Source organism: Elaeis guineensis, chromosome 2 (assembly GCF_000442705.2).
Source record: "Elaeis guineensis isolate ETL-2024a chromosome 2, EG11, whole genome shotgun sequence".
Taxonomy (NCBI): Eukaryota; Viridiplantae; Streptophyta; class Magnoliopsida; order Arecales; family Arecaceae; genus Elaeis; species Elaeis guineensis.
In genome coordinates, this window is record NC_025994.2 from 92,060,155 (window position 1) to 92,083,054 (window position 22,900).

At 36.1% G+C, this 22,900-nt stretch overlaps 1 protein-coding gene across 3 annotated transcripts; it reads left to right on the top strand.

Moving 5' to 3' along the window:
• The first annotated feature begins 1,501 nt into the window (after nucleotides 1-1,501).
• On the top strand, nucleotides 1,502-21,648 carry LOC105053179 (TNF receptor-associated factor homolog 1a). Of its 3 annotated transcripts, none has more exons than XM_073252186.1 (13): nucleotides 1,502-1,826; nucleotides 2,395-2,640; nucleotides 5,201-5,312; nucleotides 6,853-6,941; nucleotides 7,050-7,118; nucleotides 7,227-7,356; nucleotides 8,780-8,938; nucleotides 9,106-9,469; nucleotides 14,718-14,830; nucleotides 15,363-15,510; nucleotides 16,889-17,346; nucleotides 17,423-17,624; nucleotides 19,994-21,648. In XM_073252186.1, exons 2-13 carry the CDS (start codon nucleotides 2,454-2,456, stop codon nucleotides 21,389-21,391), a joined length of 3,429 nt encoding a protein of 1,142 aa, XP_073108287.1. In that variant the 5' UTR covers nucleotides 1,502-1,826; nucleotides 2,395-2,453; the 3' UTR covers nucleotides 21,392-21,648. The 3 variants fall into 3 exon arrangements, with proteins under 3 accessions (XP_073108287.1, XP_010932555.1, XP_010932573.1); XM_010934253.4 differs by having other exon boundaries at nucleotides 1,564-1,729; nucleotides 15,360-15,510; XM_010934271.4 differs by having other exon boundaries at nucleotides 1,564-1,729.
• Nucleotides 21,649-22,900: the final 1,252 nt, after the last annotated feature.

Genomic DNA, 22,900 nt, shown 5'->3' on the forward strand with positions numbered 1-22,900 from the left:
AAAAAAAAAACACAGATGGGTTTAAAAACAAAATTTAGATACAACTAAAGAATGCAGAACTCTTGAATGCAACTTCAAAAATCTTGGAATGATACTAATATAATAAACTAAAAATAATAACTAATAACAATGTGAACTAATAAAAGTAGATGTAAAAGATCTAAATTATCTAATTATACAACCAATATAATAAGTCCTAAAGAACTTAGAAATCAAATTTGGAAACCAAATTAGCATAGATGGTGAATGGAAGCTTTAAAAATTAGATATCTAATGCAAAACTACAATGACATAGATAAATAAGTAGAGAAGGAGGCTATAAAACAAATAGAATGAACACAAAAGCCCTCGAGAACAAACCCAAATTTTGATGAAAAATCTAAACTTAACCATAACCAGGACTTCCTATAGGATTGATAGTTAAATATTAAAATTTCTATATTCTATTATGTGAAAAAAATTTAATAAAAAAAAGGACATAATAAACCACTGTAATATAAGTCTAGTTAAAAATATAATTAAAAATTAGAGCAAATTCTTGCATCTATTCAATGCAAGAAACTGAAAACCAAGCCATTTAACTTATCCAAAATTAAAATGATGATGCAAAAATTTAGAAACAATTTTGTAAAATTGAAGACATAAAAATAAATTAGAAAAAATCTATTTAAAACCCATCACCCATATTATTTACGAATTAAAAGAAAAAATATCCGAATACTATTACTTATCTCTTTTTAAATCCCAAATCCTAAAACTAATGAAACCCCAATAAAATATTTTTGAAACACACCAAAATTAAGCATCAATACCCACCTTCTGCTAAACCTTTAATTTTAATTTTTTTTATTGAATGTTATTTTACTGACAATTAAATATTTTTTTTTATCTCCCTTTCTTCTTAAACTAATCTTTTTGAGTTTGAAGAAACTAAATAAAATTCTAACTCCTTGAACATCAATTTTAAAATATATATTTTTTTAGTATAGCCTTCTTAATTTTTTTCTAATTTTTTATAAATTTTTTATAATTTTTTTGTCTCCTTTTCTATTTTTTTTTATTATTTTTTTCATTGGTTTTGCTTATTTTTCTTTCTTTATATTTTTTCTAGAAATATCTTTCATTTTTTGGCTATGTATGTTTTTTTTTTTTTTTTTTGTCACTCTTTCCTTTTTAACGTGATTTTGGAAGAGTCCAAATAAAATTTCAACTCTTTAGATATTTTTATTTTAAATATTTTTTCATATGAAATTATTTATTTATTTTTTTATAAATTCCTTCAAATTTTTCTCAATTTTGATGTAGCGATGGGCGCGTGCCGTCCATCACCACCCATAATTGTACGCTGGAAAAAGGATTACCTACCGCTGCCCCGTGTGTGCGTGTATATATATATCTATATCTATATATATATATTATTTTTGCGATTTTCATTCTTCTCCCTTGCCCTATTTGTTATTTCCCAAATAGCGAAAAGAAGGGAAGCCCTCGCCCGGATATCTTTCAATATAATTTTGTAGCAGCTGCCATTTTCCTCTTTTCTCCGCGCTCTCTCGCCCCTCACCGGCCCCAATCTCTTCTCCTCTTCTTCTTTCATCTATCGCCTCTCTCCGTCTCCCGTTTCTCTCGCTCGCCTTCCGTCGCACGGAGGAAGGGGGAGGAGGCTTCCCTTTTTTCCGCTCTCTCGTCATTCCTGCTTCTTCCGCTGCGTCGCCGTGCGCCATCCAAGGTTCTTCTCGATTCCCAGATCCCTGTCCCGTCCGGGCCTGCCGTCTCCCCCATCGGCTCGTCTCGGATTCACCGGGGGCTTCTTTTGCTGCGGTCCGGTGGGTTTTGGTCGTCGATTCCTAGAATCCGTGGGATTTTCGTGGATTCGGCTCGATGGTTTTTCCAAAATCGCGTTTTTTTCCCCCCTTGATCGGACGATGTGTTGAAAGATGTCTGCTTCCGTTGATTTTTGTTTTGCGTCTGGTTCTTGGGGTTTTGGGTCTAGAAGTTGTTCTCGATTGGAGATTGGAAGAGGGGCTGAGGGTTTTGGATTGGATTTCAGACACGATTCGTTTTGTGTTCTCTTTAAACGTCCTTCTTTTCCTTCACTGTTGAGTTCCTAATGTTTTGTTTCGAGGGTGAAGGAATTCTGTGTTCGATGGGGTTTTGGCATCCAATTTGGGTTTTGGGGGCATTTTGAGCTCAGATGGCTGATTCAATTGGGATTTGATTATTCGTTTCACCTTTATATGAGATGTTGGTTGATGGTGTGACGGGCATCTCCCAAGAATAAACGGCATCTTTGTGAAAAATGCCCACTGCCCGTTCCGGGAACTCTTTTGGTCTCGTTCTTTATTTCCCTCTTACGAAGTGGTTCGAATCTCATTCTAGTTTTGATCTGTGCAGGTGAAGAAGAAGGAGAGGGGGGAGTTATTTACGTTTAAGTTAAAATAATTGATTGGGAAATGTCCGGTGCAATGGTTGAGGACTATGAGACGGGTGGTAGGTCTTCATCAACAGACGAGATGTTAAGTGAGCAGCGTTGCCAGTCTGGGGATTCTCTTGCAGAATGGCGTTCTTGCGAGCAGGTTGAGAATGGAACACCTTCGACTTCACCTCCTTTCTGGGATACTGATGACGAGGATGACTGTGGTGAGTTATTCTACTCCTGTGTTGTTCATGATAATTTTCATATATATCTTTGTAGTTTGAATCTTCCTTGCACGAGGTCATCTTGTGTACACAGGGTTTCTTGTGAATTTGGATTATGGATGCTTCCGGTCTGAGATAGATGGGTCTATCCGTAGGTTGGATGTAGTGATAGGTGCACGCAAGGCACGTCTTAGTGATATTGCATGGGTGCTTGGAATGCCATATAGGATTTACCTGTCCTGCTCTAAGTGAAGAATAGCCTGAACCAATCGAGCTGTTTGCCTGCACAGGCCTGTTTGTGTGGTTATAATGCACTAGAAGGAAACATTTATTTGGATATTCACTGTACCTAAACTGATCACGAAAATGCATTGCTATAATTTGTAAATGCTTGTATATTTGTTTTCCTTTTTCTAGGTGATACCTGAAGATTTTGATGTCTCTTAGTTGATGTAATAGGCAGTCTGCGAGTTTTACAGAAAGCCAGATGGTGCTTCATCGTTTTCATGTTGTCATGAACTTCAGAATTAACAATCAAATCAAATAATCACCTAACCAAGAAATTTTTTTTTTGGTAGAAAAGAGGCTTCATTATGGAGCACAAGTCAATAATCAACACTAAGAAGGGCATTTGAAAGGAAAGGATTCAGTAGCTGTGGAGCGGAAATCAACTTGATCTCAGTCATTTATGAATTGGTCTTGAATTCTTGGCATGCTAAAACATAAGACAATATTTAGAGAGCATCTCTTCTCTCTCTCTCACAAACACACACACACACACAAAAAAAAAAGAAAAAAGAAAAAAAAAACATTTGTAGGGTGTGCAAGTTTCACATAAGCTCATTTGAATGGGCATCAACATTTCAAGATTACCGGTTCCTTAAAAGAGCAAGCTAAGAGCAAAGAAGTAAGTTTTGATATAGCAAATTGCATCATTTACTATCTGCAAAATAAAATCTGAGAGCCAAATTAGAAACTTGACACCACAAACTTCAAACATTCCATAGAAGTGTAAAGTCAGTATTGAAAATAGTGGAGTTGGCTTGGTGTTCTTCAGATTGTATCCTTTGTTGGTCTGGATTTTTTTAGTTCAAACTTGATACTTGGAGGGGTCAAGGACTTCCAAGGAGAGAATTGTTGTGAAATTTATGTAGCTAAGAATATGGGTTTATATGTCAACTGTTAAGCTAAAAATAAGATTTATATTTTAGAAAATTTTTGGGGTCACTGAATAAGGGCAAATGTAGTAGTCAACAAAGTATTCACCTGGTCGAAAATGTATACATTGTAACGGGAACTACTAACCATGGGATTGGAAATTGTCCAAGACATGTTTTTGATTAATACACATCAAAAGGTCATGGAGTCCATCATAGAAGCCATAAAGAAATTATAAGTTTACTACAGAATAAATTGGTAATATTGGGAAAGGTGATAGTTATTTTGCCTAATTTTAAAGTTTGTATAATCTGAACTTCCTAAACATCAAAGAGCAAAACTTTTGATGTGAATTAAGATCTTTTCAAGTTAGTTTTTTAAAACTTAGGATTTGATCTGTTAGAAGGTTGAAAACTTGGAGCCCCCCTAAGAGTCATGGTTTAGACTCATAAGAACAAAGAGATACAGTTCTCGTTGGTCAGAAAATAGTTTTAATGAGAATAAACCATAACTGGAATGATATCATCAGTGTTATTATTAAATTAGGGCTTGAATGGTATGAAGGTGCAGACTGTCCTTTCTGAATAAAGTCCATTCCACTTCTTAAATAAAGATCATTTCAAATTAGCTTTAAACTTATGATTGGATTTATTGAAAGGTTGAAGATTTGGAAGGTTCGTTTAGACTTGAAAAGGAGATAAAGTCTTAGTTGGTCAAAAATAGCTAGTCAGGATAAGCCATGACCCTAATGATACCATCAAGTCTAATATTAAATTAGGGTTTGAACGGTGCAAAGGTGCAGCCCACTTCTTAAATAAAAAAAAAAAAAATCTTGCATGATCTCTTATTTATATGCAAACATTGTTGTTGATTTTACCTGGTTCTTATTGTATCCCGCTGTTTGTATTGATACATGCAATTCAATAACCAGAAACATGAGGTTAAATGACTGATGCTTGAGATATCACAGAACATATTCTGATGAAGCTTGCATTGTTATCAAATATCAACTAATATGTTCAATGATTTCATATACTATAGCTTGCAGCTTTTTTGTAATTGTTAGTATGCTGCAGGTAATTGGCCTAGCTAATCTATTGTATAATACAATCACTGTGGCCGACCTTTACTGCCTGACAACTTTCTTCTACTATCTGACGGCGTAATACTGCATCTGTTGGCATATATTTGCTTTAGTGGACCACAAATAGCTCATAATTCAGTTCTTGGAAGTATTACTTGTACAATCGCTTTTTTCTTTCTTTCTTTCCTTTTTTTTTTTTTTTGTTGAGGCTAAGCTCTTTTCTTTTGTGGGAAAAGAATAAATAGGATACTGTAATTCTGCTTTTTTGGTTGAGGTGTATGATGTTGTTAACATTATTTATGTGAACTTCTATTTCAGGACCGAAGCCTTCTGACTTGTATGGAAGATTTACATGGAAGATAGAAGAGTTTTCAAAAATCAACAAAAGAGAATTGCGGAGTAATGCATTTGAAGTTGGTGGTTACAAATGGTATGAGACTCTTTTTAGTCATTCTCATTTTGCAATCCTTTACTTTCCTGCCTTGTACAGACATGCAACTAGGTCTGTGTTGACCCACCTATTTTGCAGACCTGTATTTGTTGATGTATTTAGTTCTAGTATGAATATATGTAGTGTAATTTGTATGCTTTTTGGTAGCCTAAATGTTAGTAATCAACCAACTCACCATTATAGATCTTGTGTAAGACTTTTAACACATGCTAATTTGATTTCACTCCTATTGTCTAACTCATCTACACCATAATCTCATTACCCAGAAGGCATAATGTTTTTATACTTGGTAGTTTCAATGGTTTAGGTTTTTTTTTTTTTTTTTTTTTTGACAATCCATATATTGTAAGCGCTGTCATTATACCCTGATACAGCTAATCCTTGTTTCCAAGGCCTCACTAATCTAGCAGTATTCTCAGATCAACTTAGTAGTTATCGTTGTGAGTTGTGATTGCACCTTACTTCAAATAATAATGAGATTGTGTAAGGTGCATAAGACTATTAACTCCTCTGTATTGCTTATCCTTACTGTCAGTTTTCTTGTCTCTCCTACAAGCATGCTATATGTAACCTCAAAAGTCCAACGGCATCATACTCTTCTCTTTCTTTCTTGCTTAATTCTGTGAACAGTTTTTTTCTTTCTAGGACGTATTTCTTTAATAAAGTATGTCGTTCACATGTCTTTACAACAGAAATCTGCACATTGGAAACCAAGGTTCAATCTTACCTGTGCCCAAGTACCTTCTGGGCAGTATTGGATGAAATCTTTTATGCTGTTTTTGGACATCATTCAGGAAAAATTTTCATGTAAAAATAGTAGGGGAACACTATTTAATAACCGAAAGACACTCTGACAATAACATCATATTGGTTGTTTAATGTATGACAAAGTATATTTCAAATTAATCATGAATATTCCTCATGGATAATAGAATATACCAGACTTAATGATCACATAAAAATGCTACACATGTCATGGTTCGTTTGAGATCATGATGCTTCAGATCTGAATAGGAAAATGCTTGTTTCAGTTCTTAGATTAAAAAACTGAGACGTTTTTGGTTAATTTTTAAAGCAACTAAAACTTCTAAAATTTTGTTATATAATTTGTAGTAACCGTACCATCATAGTTTGAGCCATCTCTCTAGTCAGTGTGCATGAAAAATCTATTTAATGGATGAATGCCTAGGAATCCACGACACATTTTGTTGGTTGATGGATGACCATTTTATTGCATGGGCAATGTATGTGAACTTAATGGGATATTTGTCATATAAGAGCACTAAAGTTCATTTATGCAGGGCATTTTAAGGCTCTTGTAATAGTTGCAAATTGTGTGACATCCCCATTTGCAAAGGGGCCATTGTTGAGTATGATATCCCAGGTATTTAGCAATTAAGTGCTCAGGTCAAGCATTCTATATGCATGCATACTTCTATAGGGGGTATCTTAACATGTGCTGTTTTGTTTTATACTGATAAGCTATTGACAGTTGGAAATTTCTGAATTGCTTTTTCAGGTACATTTTAATCTACCCACAGGGATGTGATGTCTGCAATCATCTATCATTATTTCTTTGTGTTGCCAATCATGACAAACTTCTGCCAGGTTTTGCAGCATGTTCCATGCTATGCTTATTTGTCATTGCAGATTGAGTTCTGAAATGCCCCGATCCTATGTTAAAATGTTCTGCTTTCTGTTTATGTCTGTTAACAGGATGGAGTCATTTTGCGCAGTTTACGATAGCTGTAGTGAATAAGGATCCCAAGAAATCTAAATATTCAGGTTAGTCAAATATTAGAGACATATTTACTAATGGCTAATGTTGCAATTTGCTCTGGCTAGTTTCGTTTAATTGCATGAGGAGCTTATCCTAGTAAACATGTCTTGCAGACACATTGCATCGATTCTGGAAGAAAGAGCATGATTGGGGATGGAAAAAATTTATGGAGTTGTCGAAAGTATATGATGGCTTTATTGTTGCTGACACTCTTGTTATCAAAGCTCAAGTTCAAGTTATTAGGTATTTTATTTATTTAATTTTAAATTTGCTGCTCTGTTGTTGTTTCTTTTCTGGAGAAAGGGAGGGAGACCCACCCACACTTTAACTAGCCAGGCCCAAGTGCCTAGGGATGCACCCCAGATTCAAACCTTGAACCTCTGGTAGCTAAGCAGAGTGGTGTGACTATTGGGACAAAGTCCCAATTCACATATCATATCAATTGATATATATTATTATTTTTTAATTGATTTTTATATTCACTTGAAACATAACATGTGATCCACATATCATATGAAATCTTATATGACATAGAGCATTTTGGAATGGTTAGTATTAAATGGCATAAGATCATCATGTTGAGGAAGGCAAAATGGAGTGGCAAATGGGTGCTAAGATTATAACAAAATGCATCATTTCTACTTATATACAAACTTTATATATAGTCTACTTGGAGATTTGATGAATGCGATCATTTCATTTTGAAATTTATGTGATAGCTTATTCTAATAAAGCATCTGGTTAAGCTTATTTTCTGTTAAATATGGAATTGATTTATGATTTCTTAAATAATTTCCATCAAATCTTAAGATCTTATTATTATTTAATAATTATTGCCATTGGTTGCTTCTGTTGGTTCAGTTCTTCTTGCTCTGCATGCACTTGTAAAATAGTATTTTATCATATACATTTTCCTTATTTTTTATTTTTCTTATTTGCAATTTCTTAGGCTCTTTCAAACCTTCGTTATTTTACGGCATGATCTTAAATTTTGTATATTTTGTTTGGCCAAATTTTCTACTATGGTGTGGATAAAGAATGTCTTGCTACAAAATCGAGGTTTTGGCTTTCAATATTTTGGCTGTGTTTAGTGTTGCATGGTTGTTCTCTTGCAATCTAGGGTACATGCCTAATAGTGGGCCCTTTCTACATTCAGGAGTAACAAGAGGAGTGTGTTAGTTGATCGGTAGTGTCATTGAGATAGTCAAGTTGCTTAGTATCTTAATTTTGATTAAGGCTATTTAAGTTGAAGGATTCAAGTATTTGTATCATGCCTGTGGCAGGTGAAGAAAAGAAGTCAAACATGGATCTTGATATCGTGGAACAAATTAATAATAATGTATGTCATAAGTTGAAGAAATTGCTATCCTGATTAAAAGAAACTAACATCTTTTATGGGTGAACCATCCAAAGCTGCTGAGGAGCTTAAATATCGTATTCATGTCTAACTTCATATCAATTTAATTAGAAAAAAATATTTATGTCCAATATTTCATGACAAATGGATGTGCAAATAAAACAGTGGGCAACAACTTATAAGCATCTGCATTCGGTTGGAGGGTGTTGCATTGTATACCTTTTTTAATCTTAGATTCATTCGTTTGGAATATGTGCAATCTACCACCGTGACTTTTCATAACTGCGTCTCTGCATTTTGGTATTTGAGGGAGAAAGCACACCGCCCATTTCGTTGCCTAGATCGTCAATACCGGAGAGAACTGGTTCGGGTATATTTGTCAAATGTAGAACAAATCTGCCGACGTTTTGTTGAAGAGAGGAGAGGAAAGCTCAGCAAGTTGATGGAGGATAAAGTAAGGTGGTCAAGGTAGGCTCATATCACTTATACTTTCAATTTTCCATATAAATTGTCTGACTGCCACCTTTTAGTTAAAATAGATAATTAGCTACATCTGGTTTTTCTTACATGTAACTGCTACTATGTATTTCTTAAATTCGGTGCATGCTTATGATTTGTTGCTTGGGGTGATGCAGTTTTTGTGCTTTCTGGTTTGGAATTGACCCAAGTGCTAGACGACGCATGTCAAGAGACAAAACAGATGCCGTCTTGAAAATAGTTGTTAAGCATTTTTTCATAGAGAAAGAAGTCACATCTACCCTAGTTATGGATTCTCTTTACAGTGGGCTGAAGGCTTTAGAGTGCCAGAGCAAGAACAAGAAAGGGAGAGCAAAACTGATAGATATGGAGGAGTTACCAGTTTCAATGGTCCTCATCGATAAAGATATGTTTGTGCTGGCTGATGATGTGTTGCTATTGCTAGAAAGAGCAGTTTCAGAGCCCTTACCCAATCAGCCTTTGCCTCCTAAAGATGACAAGTGTGCACAGAACCGTACAAAGGTTGGTACACCATTAATATGATCTTCTTTTACAGTTGAATGACTCATTCAAACTATTTTGGGCGAAAACTAAATTGTTTCAGCTGAAATGGATTGGTCTCAGTCAAAAATGGTAGAACCACTTGGTTTGCATTTTTTTAGTTTTATGGCACAAATAAAATTCCAAATGGTTCTATGAAATGCTGTCCTTTGGCACGTGTGCTATGGCTCCCAAGTTAAAAGAGATTTAGTTAGCTTTTTGTTCATTACATTATCTGCTACTTCTGTTGTTTCTGCATGATTTTGTGCTGGCTATTGTAACTAGGGTCTTGTTTAGGCTACTTGTTGCATCTGAGATATTTTGTGGGTAAAAAACCATTTATTGACAATACTATATGTCTTTATCTACTACGGTCACTTCCTTTGCAAGGATTGCCCTGGCTCTTTGGCCTTAGAATATAGGTCTTTGGTCAAGTATGTCAATGGCTTGACCCTTACGGTTGAAGTGAATCCATCTTCATGTTATAAAATAAAATGGAGATCAAAGCTAGCACACTTTATGCCACTTAAATCATCCATGTATACCATGTCCGATGTATGAACCTGTCAGCAGATCTGGTTACACCACTCCTGATTATTTCCTTTGCAAACTGTTCTCAAACTACAATTGGCATTATCATGTAGGGCTTTTGTCGAGTATATGAAAGGCCTGACCCTTGCTCCTGAAATGCATCCATCTTCACATGATCAAAACTGACCTGCTTTATGTCACTCAGATCATCCACGGATGTCATGTTCATGTTTGAGATATGAACCTGTCACCTAATCTGATTCTTTATGCTCTTTTTGACTTGTGTTGTGTTTGGGCACACATTGCCCAATTGATTGTTGAAGGCATTTCTAGGTTCGTCCTTTAAAATGCTAGTGGGGAAGTGAATTGACATGTTCAAGTTCTGTATTGAAGTTATGTGTTTCATACTACTACTTTTTTTTCAGGTTTTGCCGTGTGCAATTTTTACATAATAGTTTTGTGAAGGGCAACCAAACAAGTGTTTTTTTAATAACATATTCATTTTAAGATTTATATTAAACAATTTTGGTAAAAGTTGATGATCAAATGAAAACAAACTCAATTGAAAGCAAACCTGAACAATAGGGGATACATTTTTAAACTTAATGTAGTTTAGGATAATCCAAGACAACCTTGAAATTTATTTAGCTGATTATATACCAGGTTTTTCTTAATAGAATTTGGACAAATTCGGTTAGACTAGATTAATAAATTTCCAACTAATTTTTAGATTTATGTTGGTTTTAATAAAAGTAAGTTTGCAAAACGTGGCCCTTTCATATTTCCACTAGTTCAGATACTCATTCTATGATTTCCTAATAAAAGTTAAATTGGTCATAGATACTGCATTTTTCCTAAAAAAAAACATAAGATGTTCATGATGATCCACAGCCTTTTCATCAAGGAATAACTTCATATACGAAACCACATCATTCTATCAAGTTAAAACCAGTTCAAAAGGAAGCTGGAGTAATTTTTAATTGTCAAACTTACTAGCAAATGAACGTATGTAATACAAATTGAGGAAAAATTATAAAATTATTAACTTTTGTTAAGAATGATGACATATAAACTAAGAAGAAATAATTTGAATAAAGAAAACTATTATAGAACAAAAATAAAAATAAAATGCAAAACATAAAATGCATTCTAGAAAACAATACAAGAAATAAACATACAAAATAAAGGATTTAATGGAAGACCAATCAAAAATACAAAAATAGAAAGTAGAAAAATATTGGAAAAAAAGAGAACTTATATTAAATATAAATAGAAAGTAAGAGAGAAAAATAACTTGTATCTTCTTTTGTTCTTCTAATTTCGAATGTCTGTGAGATAAGGAGAGAGACTTGATATTAAATCAGCATATTTTATCTGTCTTGAGACGAGATTGCAAACCAGAATTTTGTATATCCATCTACCTTATATAAAATCTTAATGTATGGTCATGATACCAATTTGAGTGATGAAAAAGAGAGGCGTATATATTTATGATAAAATTAAAATTTAATGGTATGGAGTGGAGGCATCTTTGTTTTCTATAAGATGAGATATTAATGCAATAGAGGGGAGGTATTGGGCTGCAAATTGCGCTGCTTGGGCAGGCCACTAGTGATCTTGGACTTAGCTCCTGTTTTCGAAGCCCATGGTCCGAGCTTAAGTCAGGCTGTATTTGGTCCAACATCTTTGGTCTAAAGCCCAAACCAATGTTCTAGACGTGATGTCAGGCTGCAATCAGGCTGGCCCAATCTGGATGATACCAAAAGGTAATTCTCTTCTATTTAAGACTGATCCCTTTTTGATCACAATGGTGATACAAAAAAACTACTATCTTGATCCGCATACATTACCAGGTTGGAAGAAAAGTCCCCTGAAATTTGACCAACCTTTGCTCAAATTATGTGAGTTGTGCTTATACTATGTTTCCCCATATGCATACTAGATGTTATGTAAACTTTGGTTGGAATTGGTCAAGATAGTGGGCTTACAGACTGTGGCCCATCCCTGGTCTGTTTTTTATTTGGAGTGAAATTTTTGATCCAAGCTTTTGTCTAACACAAAACAATATCTGCCTGGCAACTGGCCTGCTTGGATTGTAGTTTGCATTCTGAGCATGCCCGTGGGCTGCCAGACCCTAATGTGCATCCCTGGAGAACTGTTTATCTTCATTATCAGATGAGATATTAACCACCCCCACCCTTTTTTGTTGGAATAGAGATGAGATATTTTTAGGCTAAGAAGATATATCAACCAAGGTTTTAAATCCCATGGGACAGAACTGTTTCGATTTTCTCATGGAATGGAACGTGCTGCCGTCCCGCCCATTCTCGATATTTGGGACAGAGGATGTCCCAAAGCGTCCTGATCGAGATGTTGAGACGCTAGCGGGACAATCTTGTCCTGACATATGGGATGGTACCCGATGTCCCGCTGGGATCTGAATCTTTGATATCAACCCAGCTTGAGGAAAATAGATGAGGTGTCTATATTTGGGATGGGACAAGAACTTGATCAGAATGCAAGAGAGGTCCATATTTGTGGTAAGATGAGATATTAAAGGAATCTTATTAAAGCATTAATGTTTAGGCGCCATATCTTCTTTATTCTTCAAATTTCTGGAATGTCCGTGTCATTAGGATAGGAGACTTGTTATATCGATGCAGTGTTTGATAGGCGAAAATGCCCATTCTGATTGCACGAGGACTTTGCATAGCGATCCATGCCTAGCTTTCCCAGGCTCCCCCACCATGTGGATGTAACTGTGGCTCATCCTTGAGTTGTTGCTGCACTCTCCTCCAACTTCTTATTTCTCCTCTTGCCTCATGCCTCCACCCTGCCTTTCATTTGTACTAGCCCAACCATGGCAATTCTCTCTCTCTCTCTCTCTCTCTCTCTCTCTCTATCTCACAGGCATGCATACACAGACATGCACACGAACATTTCCTTCTTCTGTATCACTTGAAGGTTCAGAACACAGCTTCAAGGTTTATGGAGGCTAGCTACTTAGAAATCTAGCAAGGATTTGAAATAAATGAGATATCTTTTATTTTTTCTGACCTTGAAACTGTATAGCACAGAGCTGCTGTTAAGATCATTCGCTGGCCTTTGCATTGGGTGGTCTAATTGTTGACTGATGCTCTGCTTTTGGAACACAGCAAATAAGGTACTAGGTATTAGCTTTGTACTGGAGGGAAGGTAAGAAATGACATGACTAACATTTTTGACATCCAGAAATTAGACCGAAAAGATAAAACAAAAGAATGAACAAAATCAAACATTTTCTGATTGGTTGCCCGCTATTGGATGCACATTTTTTTTCTTCTCATGTTTTACCCCCTTTTTCTAGTTATATCTTCATGGACCAATCTTATGGTTTTGATTTTTGACATGTTATAATAATTTGATCAAACACCTGATTGTCACCTTTTTTTGACATGTTATTTTCCCTCTTTCTATCTCTCTGTGTCTGCTTATGTTATGAACATTCAAAATTTGAAGAATAAAAACAATATGGTGTCTATATGTCCAATCAAGAAGATTTCATACATATCCCATGTACTATGAAAAAACATACCTCTCCACTATTCCAATCAAACTGGGATCATATTTTATCTTACTAAACAATATAGATGCTTCTCCTCTATGCTGATCAAATTATTTTAAATCTCATTTTTGCATTAATATAGATGCCACACTATTTACCAATCAATTTCTCATTTTTATCTCAAAGAGCACTTCTCTACATTATTCTTCTTAAATTTTGATTACTGCGTCTAAGATTACATTGTACATTGTATACACTCTTTTGCCTATTTATGTGCTTTTTGACTTTCGTCTGTACATAACAAGAGAGAAAAATGTAAGTCAACAACAAAGTTTTGAACAATTCATATACATAATTAACTAAATGAATAGTTCCAGATATATCATTGCTTTGCAGGATAACATTTATTTATCAAGTGTCTTCTAATTTTTATAATATTTATACATTTTATTTATTCTCTTATTTTATACCTTAATTATATTTACTTTTTTTTGTTTATTTAATTTTTTTGTTGTTATGTTAAGTTATTTTAGTCTATATGCAATTCACACTTTTCCAGGCCTTTACTTCGATGTGTGTGCAGCTGCAGCTTTGCTGGTACAGTATAGATTAGTGAGCTCTAAATTTTTGTCCCAAAAAGGACATTGAGAACCACTGAGTAATGACTTGACCAGCAAATCCACCTTGCATTTATCATATTTGTGATGCAAAGTAATGATCTCAGCTCAAACCCCATTCCTTCTTAAAATGTTATCACTGGAACGTTTTGAGTGCTTTTCCATGCAAGTAATTTTACCCTTAATCCTGTCTTTTTTCTGGGAGATTTGCTCGCTACATTACTTCCATCACTTTTTTTTTTTAAATAACCAATCATAGCAGGTGCACGTGGTTGTATGCATGCACATATGTATATATTTATGTGTGTTTGTGCATGAAAGCTATTAGAATGTGATATCCATTAGCTTCAAAGCGATTCAAGTTTTACAAAACAAAATCTTTAAGTCTCTGTTCAGTACATTTTATCTGTTGAAACAGTCTTTCTGACTTCCTTTTTGTTGACGATATTTCAACTTAAATATGCAGGGTGCATTTCATCTGTTTAAACCATCTTTCTGGCTTCTTTTTTGTTGATGGCATTTCAACTTAAATATGCAGGATGGAAATTCTGGAGAAGAATTTAACAAAGATTCCATTGAGCGTGATGAACGGCGCCTTACAGAGCTGGGCCGCAGGACTCTGGAAATTTTTGTTTTAGCACATATCTTCAGGTGACAAACTTGCCTCCCTTGCTATATGCTCTAGTAAATTTTAATCAACCTTTTACTTCGGCAATGTCTGTTATAAGTATTTTCCGACTAATCTGATGGAACAAGTTCAGAGAAATCAGACCTTTTGATGCTGTCTTTTTAAGATCTTTTTGATAATGTGTCCTTTCATGTTGATCAGAACTACAGCTCCAAATTAGTCGGGTCTAATTTGAGTCTTGACAAAGTAACACTGACAGTGGCTTCATGTTCAAATTATTCATGTTGCAGAATTTTCTTCCAAATATTTGTCCATCTTTCTTGATATCCAACATGGTCACCTGTTAAATTTTTGAAAATCCAATATTTCATACTTAATACATCATCATTTCATATTATGATTAAGTCCCAAATCACCAGTGAAAAGTGAAAATTTCTGTAATTGCTCTATTACTTTCGCAGTTTATTTGTAAGGACAACAATAAACAAAACCTGTATAAGTTTGTTGCTCTCTGTTTTAAATTCTTTTTGTTTCTTATATATTTTCTGGCAGCAGTAGAATTGAAGTTGCCTACCAGGAGGCTGTTGCTTTGAAGAGACAGGAGGAGCTTATTCGTGAGGAGGAAGCAGCTGGTCAAGCTGAAAATGAGCTTAGGGCAAAACGCAGTGCTGCTGAGAAGGAAAAGCGTGCAAAGAAAAAACAGGTTCCTTCCCATTTTCATAACCTATGAACTGCTTTTTCTATCTGATCTAGTCAGCTGACAGCAGTATTCACAGTTATGAATCTAGAAACTTATCTCATTGGCATTCTTATGGTTGATTGGATGTTTAGAGCACCCCGGACCAGCTTTTGTTATGCTGCAACTCCATGGTCGCGATTATAGGTTGATATGTAGAAACTCTGCAATCAAATTCTTTACGTGCCTATGCACTCAAGTCTGGAGTGACGAGGGGGGATGAGAGAACTTTAGATTTATGGGTATTGTCAAAGTGGAACCAGTCTTGTCTTTCAGTCAGTGCTACAACAGATTGGCTGATAAGAGCACCTACATCAAGATTTATATTCCAAGTTGACAGAGGTTATGACTAGAAAATGTAGTGTTTACATGCTGGACATTTGAATCGACAAACATGTTTGGCCTTTGCAAGAGAATTAGATTGTGAAGACTATGGAGTCATTGATTTTACCATGCTCCTCCTTGGACTTATTTTAACATATTAATTATTAATTTATTATTTTATTTGACTATCGGAGAAAATTATGATTCTTATCTGCTTGTATCCTTACCATATGTGCGTGATGCCAAGACATAAGTTGCAGATGACTTCTAGAGCACTCACTAGTGTCTAGTGCTACAGAACTTGTTGTCATCTCGACCATCACTTTGAAAATGTTTCCCTATATTTCTCTTTCCCTTTATCTCATAAATCTCACACGACAAAAAATAATTACATCCATCTTCTAGCCTTCACCTTTTTCTGGGCCTTTTTCTTAGTCTCTTGTTTGTTTTACTGTGATTAATCTTGCTATGCTTTTACCCCCTCGATCTTGGACAACCTGTCAACTTTTTGCAATTTGAACTCTTATCTCCAGTTCATTGCTGGACCTGCCTATTTGTGATCCATTCAGCTGTCATTTGCATGCTAATTAAAATTCGTGCCGCAGCTGTTAAGCTGCCTATCAGATTGTTATGTGATTTGTTCCTGTAATGACTGCATCTTTTGAGCTTGTTCTTCTTTTGCTGGCATTCCTTTCTTTACAAACTCAGACAGGTTCTGGTACCATTAAGTAGCAGTATGTGCAGTTGTTGTTTTTACAATTAAATATTTTGCTGTGCAATCTCTTATGCTTATGTTATATGACCCCTCTCCCTTCTAGCTCCCATGTTATCTTTCTTTCTTTTTTTTTTTTTTAAATGTGCTGGGGAAACCTTTTTGCAGTAAATGAGTAGCATGTGTTTTTTACTCCTGTCTTTCAAGCTTCCATTTTAAATTACCTTTTATATTATTTTTATTATATTATGACAACAGGGAATCTTGGAGTTGTAATGCAATCCTGTCTTTTACCATATATTTTTCCAGGGTAAACAGAAGCGGAATAACCGCAAAGGTAAAGATAGAGGAAGGGATGAGAAGTCTGATGCAATAGTGCAGGAAAAACTCCAGCAGCAAAACCCATGTGATGAAAAAGGTCTGGATGACTTCACTCCAAAGAAGATGGAATCAGTGATTGAAAAGATCGACACACTGGAAGATGCATCTGATGGGTCAAATGGAGAAGAAGTTGCTGAGATCCTTCAGCCTGATTTAGATGACAGAGATAATGGCACTATCAACTGGGACACAGATGCTACAGAAATTCAGCCTCCCACAGAAGCTAGTAGTAGTGAGGTACAAAATGGGCAAATGGATAAGAGAAACCCATCTGTAATGGATGACAGCTCCTCAACGTGTTCAACTGACTCAGTCCCTTCAATTGTCATGAATGGACCATACAAGGCAAACACTTTGCCAACCAAAGGCCAAGCCTCACCCAGCAGGTAACTTAAAATTTTGGTTTTGTTTTGTTGATCTGTGACTCTTGGATAACTTAATTTATGAAAATTAACTTTGCAGAGCCAAAAATCAGCGGGGTAAAGAAATACATGAGCGCACAGGTTTTACTCATGGTGGAAATAATCCACCATCTGATACTGCTGTTGATGCTGATCGTTCATGTGATGTCCCTAGCAGTAGATCTTCCCAACCTGAATCAGAGACTGTGGTACATTCTTCGAAGAATCAGGTGCATCGGTTTGAACAGCATTTTGTTGAGAAGGTAGAGTCGATTATTTTATTCAAGTTTCTTTATTTTTTTTTGCTTAGATCTATAGGAGACATATGATCAATGGACTTGATTATAAAAGAAAATTACTGATTTGGTATTTGTTCCTTCATGGATAGCCGTAACTGATGCCTGAATTTCATGTGTTTATGGCCATACATATAAATTGAAATCCGAATGCATGCATGCATATGTGTATTTTTTCATGTTATAGTTGTATGGGGATGACATTATCTGTTATTGCATTTTCTAATTTTCCAAGCTCCAACTTGTCATCTTTTAGCAAAATGGAGGCTTCATAGGCATCTAGTATTGCAGTAACAGATATATTAAATATGTACATGGATTATTCCCAGTCTTTTGTTTGCAAGACTGTTCAAATACACTTGTAGAATGGTAAAGTTTGTAATCTCTGCGGCCGCTCATATTCTCCACTGTTCCCTAGCACGTAATATTCTGAGTTATTGGTGACAATGTTGCTTCAATTTTTACCAATGGTGACATTTTTTCATTTTCTTTCCCAAAGATTTTGCATGATTATGTCTATCTTGAGATTCCTTCTGATTAAGGCTCTGGGGGACAAATATAAAACTATTACTTTGACTTAATATTGTCTGAAAGAATCAAGAATTTCATTAATTTTCTTCAATTTTCATTAAGATGCCTTCTAATCACTTTTTTATGTAACAAATATTTATCCATTTGGTCTTCCTTATTAAGTGATTGTTCTGATCCTTTTGTGTTTCCAAAGATTATGGTCTATAGTTTGTTTTAATTGAAACTGCCCTTCAATGCATTTTTCCAGCTCCTGTGTGTCTTCTAGAAGCTGTTCTATCCGAAACAGGTTAAATATAAGGGAAGTTCATGCATTATGCATTATACATTAAGCCAATACACACACACACACACATACATATATGTATATATATACGTGTGTGTGTGTGTTTTCCCCTAAAGAATCAAGAATTTCATTAATTTTCTTCAATGTTCATTAACATGCCTTCTAATCACCTTTTTATGTAACAAATATTTATCCATTTGGTCGTCCTTATTAAGTGATTGTTCTGATCCTTTTGTGTTTCCAAAGATTATGGTCCATAGTTTGTTTCAATTGAAACTGCCCTTCAATGCATTTTTCCAGCTCCTGTGTGTCTTCTAGAAGCTGTTCTATCTGAAACAGTTTAAATTTGAGGGAAGTTCATGCATTACATATTATACATTAAGTGCATACGTGCACGCATACATATACGTATATATGTACGTGTGTAGTGATTGTTCTGATCCTTTTGTGTTTCCAAAGATTATGGTCCATAGTTTGTTTTAATTGAAACTTCCATTCAATGCATTTTTCCAGCTCCTGTGTGTCTTCTAGAAGCTGTTCTATCTGAAACAGGTTAAATTTAAGGGAAGTTCATGCATTACATATTATAGACTTAGTGCATACACGCACACATACGTATATGTATGTGTGTGTGTGTATATGCGCGCACGTGTGTGTGTGTGTGAGTATTGGGTTCTAAATGCTTCCCAATGAAAATCAATGATGGGCCTCTCAAAATGAACATTATGAATTTTCAAGATCTTTTTCTCCATCAAAAACAAAAAAGATTGACAATTTCAAAAGTATGATATCATGTTTTAGTTTGATCCATAGCTTAGAAACATCCATATTAGATGAAATTTAATCAATATTTGTTTTAAAATATTTGGATCAAGATTGGGTTGTAATTGCAAATTAAATACTCTATGGTGTGTTTTTGCTCACTAGCTATATTATTGCCATTTATTTTTGGCTGGCTAGATGCATAGGTAAGAGAGCTTCAAAAGCAGTTTTTAGCTTGGTACTCTATACATATTAGATCATGATTAATGGTACTGATTTTGTTTGAGAGGCTCTTACATTGATTTTCATTGGGAAGCATGACAATGTTCTTGGACACATACCATCCTAACTCTAACTATATTTTGTGTAAATACCTAATGGTACTGGCACAACAGCAGCTGTAAGCCAATACTTTGCATACTACCATGCTGGAGCATGCCAAGTCTTGACAGCAGTGTACATAATGTGCCAGTGCAACGCCTAGCACATTATTGGCGTGCAATTCTTAAATCTTCCGCATATTTTGCATCCTTGGCTCTAGTAGAAGACCCATTCTTGGTGGCAATTTCTGATATTATAAGCCTCTGCATAATTCCCTAATGAATGGAGATATTCTTAATCTTGGGTACTTATGCAACATTCATCTTTTTTATCTGGCATATAGATGGAACTCTTAACACTTGAAAGTGCAGTTATGTTGCTGGGGTCAACTGTTGTTGGAGGCTAATTAACATTGTGATCTTTCATTAACTAATCTCAGGAGGAGGAAGTTGTATCTCTACAAAAGAAATTAAATGTCAAAGATCAAGTTGATGTGGAGAGGCCTTCTAAGACAAGGATAGCAGAATCATCCTCTTCTTCATCTAGTCCTGGGAAAAAGCCACCATACGTTCTACACCAGCCAAAGCAGTCCTCTGAAACAACTGCCATGACATCTGCCACCACTGCTTCTACTATGGTCACAGCTGAGCCAGTTTCTAGTAAAGAGGCACCATCAAGTAGTACACCCCAGAATGATAAACAAGTTCCTCCAGCATCAAGGTCACCACAAATTTCCTCCACCTCCAGATCTGAAGCTTCAAGACACACTATTCGCTCAAAGTGCACCAGTAGTACGAACCAAGTAACTGCAATGTCAAGGCCTTCCAGTGCTCCTCTCATCCCAGCACCAAGACCAACTGCCCCTGTGCCTTCCACAGTTCAAACAGCGCCTCTACTTTCCCGGTCTGTGAGCGCAGCAGGTCGGTTGGGCACTGATCCATCTCCATCTGCCCCAAGTTACATTCCTCAATCATACCGAAATGCTATAATGGGTAAAACCACCATGGGTGCAAGCCCAGCTGGTTTTGCTCATCGCTCGACTTCCTCTGGCCAAGGTGTTGGGTACTCTCAGCCCCATTCAGCTGTTGTATCATCTTCATCCGTGCTTCCTCCTCAGAACTTTGGTAGGAAAGACCAAACCTCAGTTAGACCTGGATTCACCTTTGGGTCAGTTAAGCCAGAAGCACTCCATGGCCAGCCCCCATGGAAAGATGACTGCTCACATCAGGAAGCCAGCAGCAGCAATGCGCGGTCCAACTCAAATCTTGCTAGTGACGTTGAGAGGCTTGACATTGGGGAAATGCGAGCAAAACATTTTTCAGCGGAGATCCCTTCCAGAGCTACCTCATATCATGCACTAGCAATGGTTGCAGATGAATTCCCCCATCTTGATATCATCAATGACTTACTTGATGAGGAACAAAGTAATGGAAAGGCAACAAAGGGTCTCCAACATCACCACCACTCTTTCAGCCGCCAATACTCCTTCCCTGGCAATGCTTCTGCGACTGACATTGGCTCGTTAAATGGCTCTAGCCGGTTTGACCAAGATGAGCAATATTATGATGAGGGATTCCGGAGAGTCTATGGGTCTTCTAATAGCTCTCTTCATGGGCTGAGGGAGGGACATGTTTCACAAGTTGACATTTCAGCCTATGCGAATGGCCATGTTGATGGAGTGATGCAGAACCAGTGGCCATATAGCCGCACTGATCTGTCAATGCTGAATTTGGGAACTGGAGATGCCAATGGGTACTCATACCAGCTCCCTGAATATTCTAATTTGGTAAGTGGGGTAAACGGCTACAACATGTACCGCCCTGCCAATGGACCCTGAGGGCAGATATAAGGATTCATCATTTCAAGCACAATAATGTTTGTAATTGAGTTAATTTGTGAGCCTGAGCTTCGGAGTGAGTTGTAATCCTTACCTTTGATAAGAGAATACCTTTGGTAAGAGAACATCGTGTAAAGAATGATTCCGCATTTCTTCGCTTATGCCTACTTCTGTGGGCTGTTTTAAGGTGTTTCTGAAGTTTTCCTTGCCTTCTAGAAAGCAAAGTACCGATATATATTTTCTATTTCAGAGGTCAATAGCTGATTGTATTTTGTTAGATTCCAAGAAAATTGCCCTAGTATGGAGCTAATCGATGTAACCGTGGTGACTAATGGTACATACCATAGGTCACTAACGAAACAGGTGAAATTTTTCGGTTCTTTTTGTCATCTTGGTTCTTTTCTTTGGCTCCTCTTTATTTACGTTCATGAATAAAATTTTTTCGTGGGTCCCATCATGTTTGATAACTTTGACGAATCGTTATGAATGTTGCAGGAGATTCCATGTCAAAACAATCATATAGCAGACGGAAATGCCATTATTATCATCTGCAATTAGACAAGCATTCCATCAATGTGTCTTGCATTGTCCCCATCCCCTAGGCTCGGCAGGGCAAATTTGTACGACCCTAGGCTTAATTGGTGAAGGCGAAGCAAATATAACTCCAATGTAGGTGAAATGACTGGATTTCCTTTTTTTTTTTTCTTTTTAAAATTTTAAAATTTCTTAATCATATAATTTTTTTTTCTTTTTAATTTTTTTTTAGGGGAAACATACTGTGAATTTTGTTGAAAACATCAGGGATGCATAATTTGCCTATCTGAAATGCAATATATAATTTGTCTTTGAAGTATGGGTGAACTCGGGGGTTCATGGATTATTTGATTAGTCTGGTTCTACCTCCGTAAGACGGTACCTGTAAGAAACAAATCTAGCTTAATTCCCACCATACTAAAAATGGGTGAATGAACTATCACATAAAAGGTGTACAAGATATACATATATTTGTATCTACTCTCAAGGCAAAGCTTTCAAATCTAGAGGTTCTGATCCACTGCATGCCAAAACATGGATGTTGAGTAGCCGACATCCATACGTCCCCATGATACCAAGATGGTGCTTTTTGGACCTGTCAGCTGTTATCATGGAGAGTATCGTTGTAATCCATTCTACTTCGGATTTGATTTTTGTAATATAATGAAGAACACGGCAAGACTGCTCTTGAAGAAGTTTATTTATTTTTTCATACAATTCATCTCATGACATGCGACATGTGCTGTTCATGCTGTGCATGCACTTGGAGCCTTCAGTCAGGTAGAGAAGTCGGTGAGAAGATCATTGATTCTTCCAAAACTGAATGCCGAGTTGCTACTTGTAATGTAATGGCTGAATTCTGAAACTAAATGCCATGGTAATACCAGTAGATACCAAACACATCTTTTATTGCTCCTAGGGAGCTATGGAGAAGGACCCAATCTTAATTACGCTCCAAACCTCAGGTTTCACGTG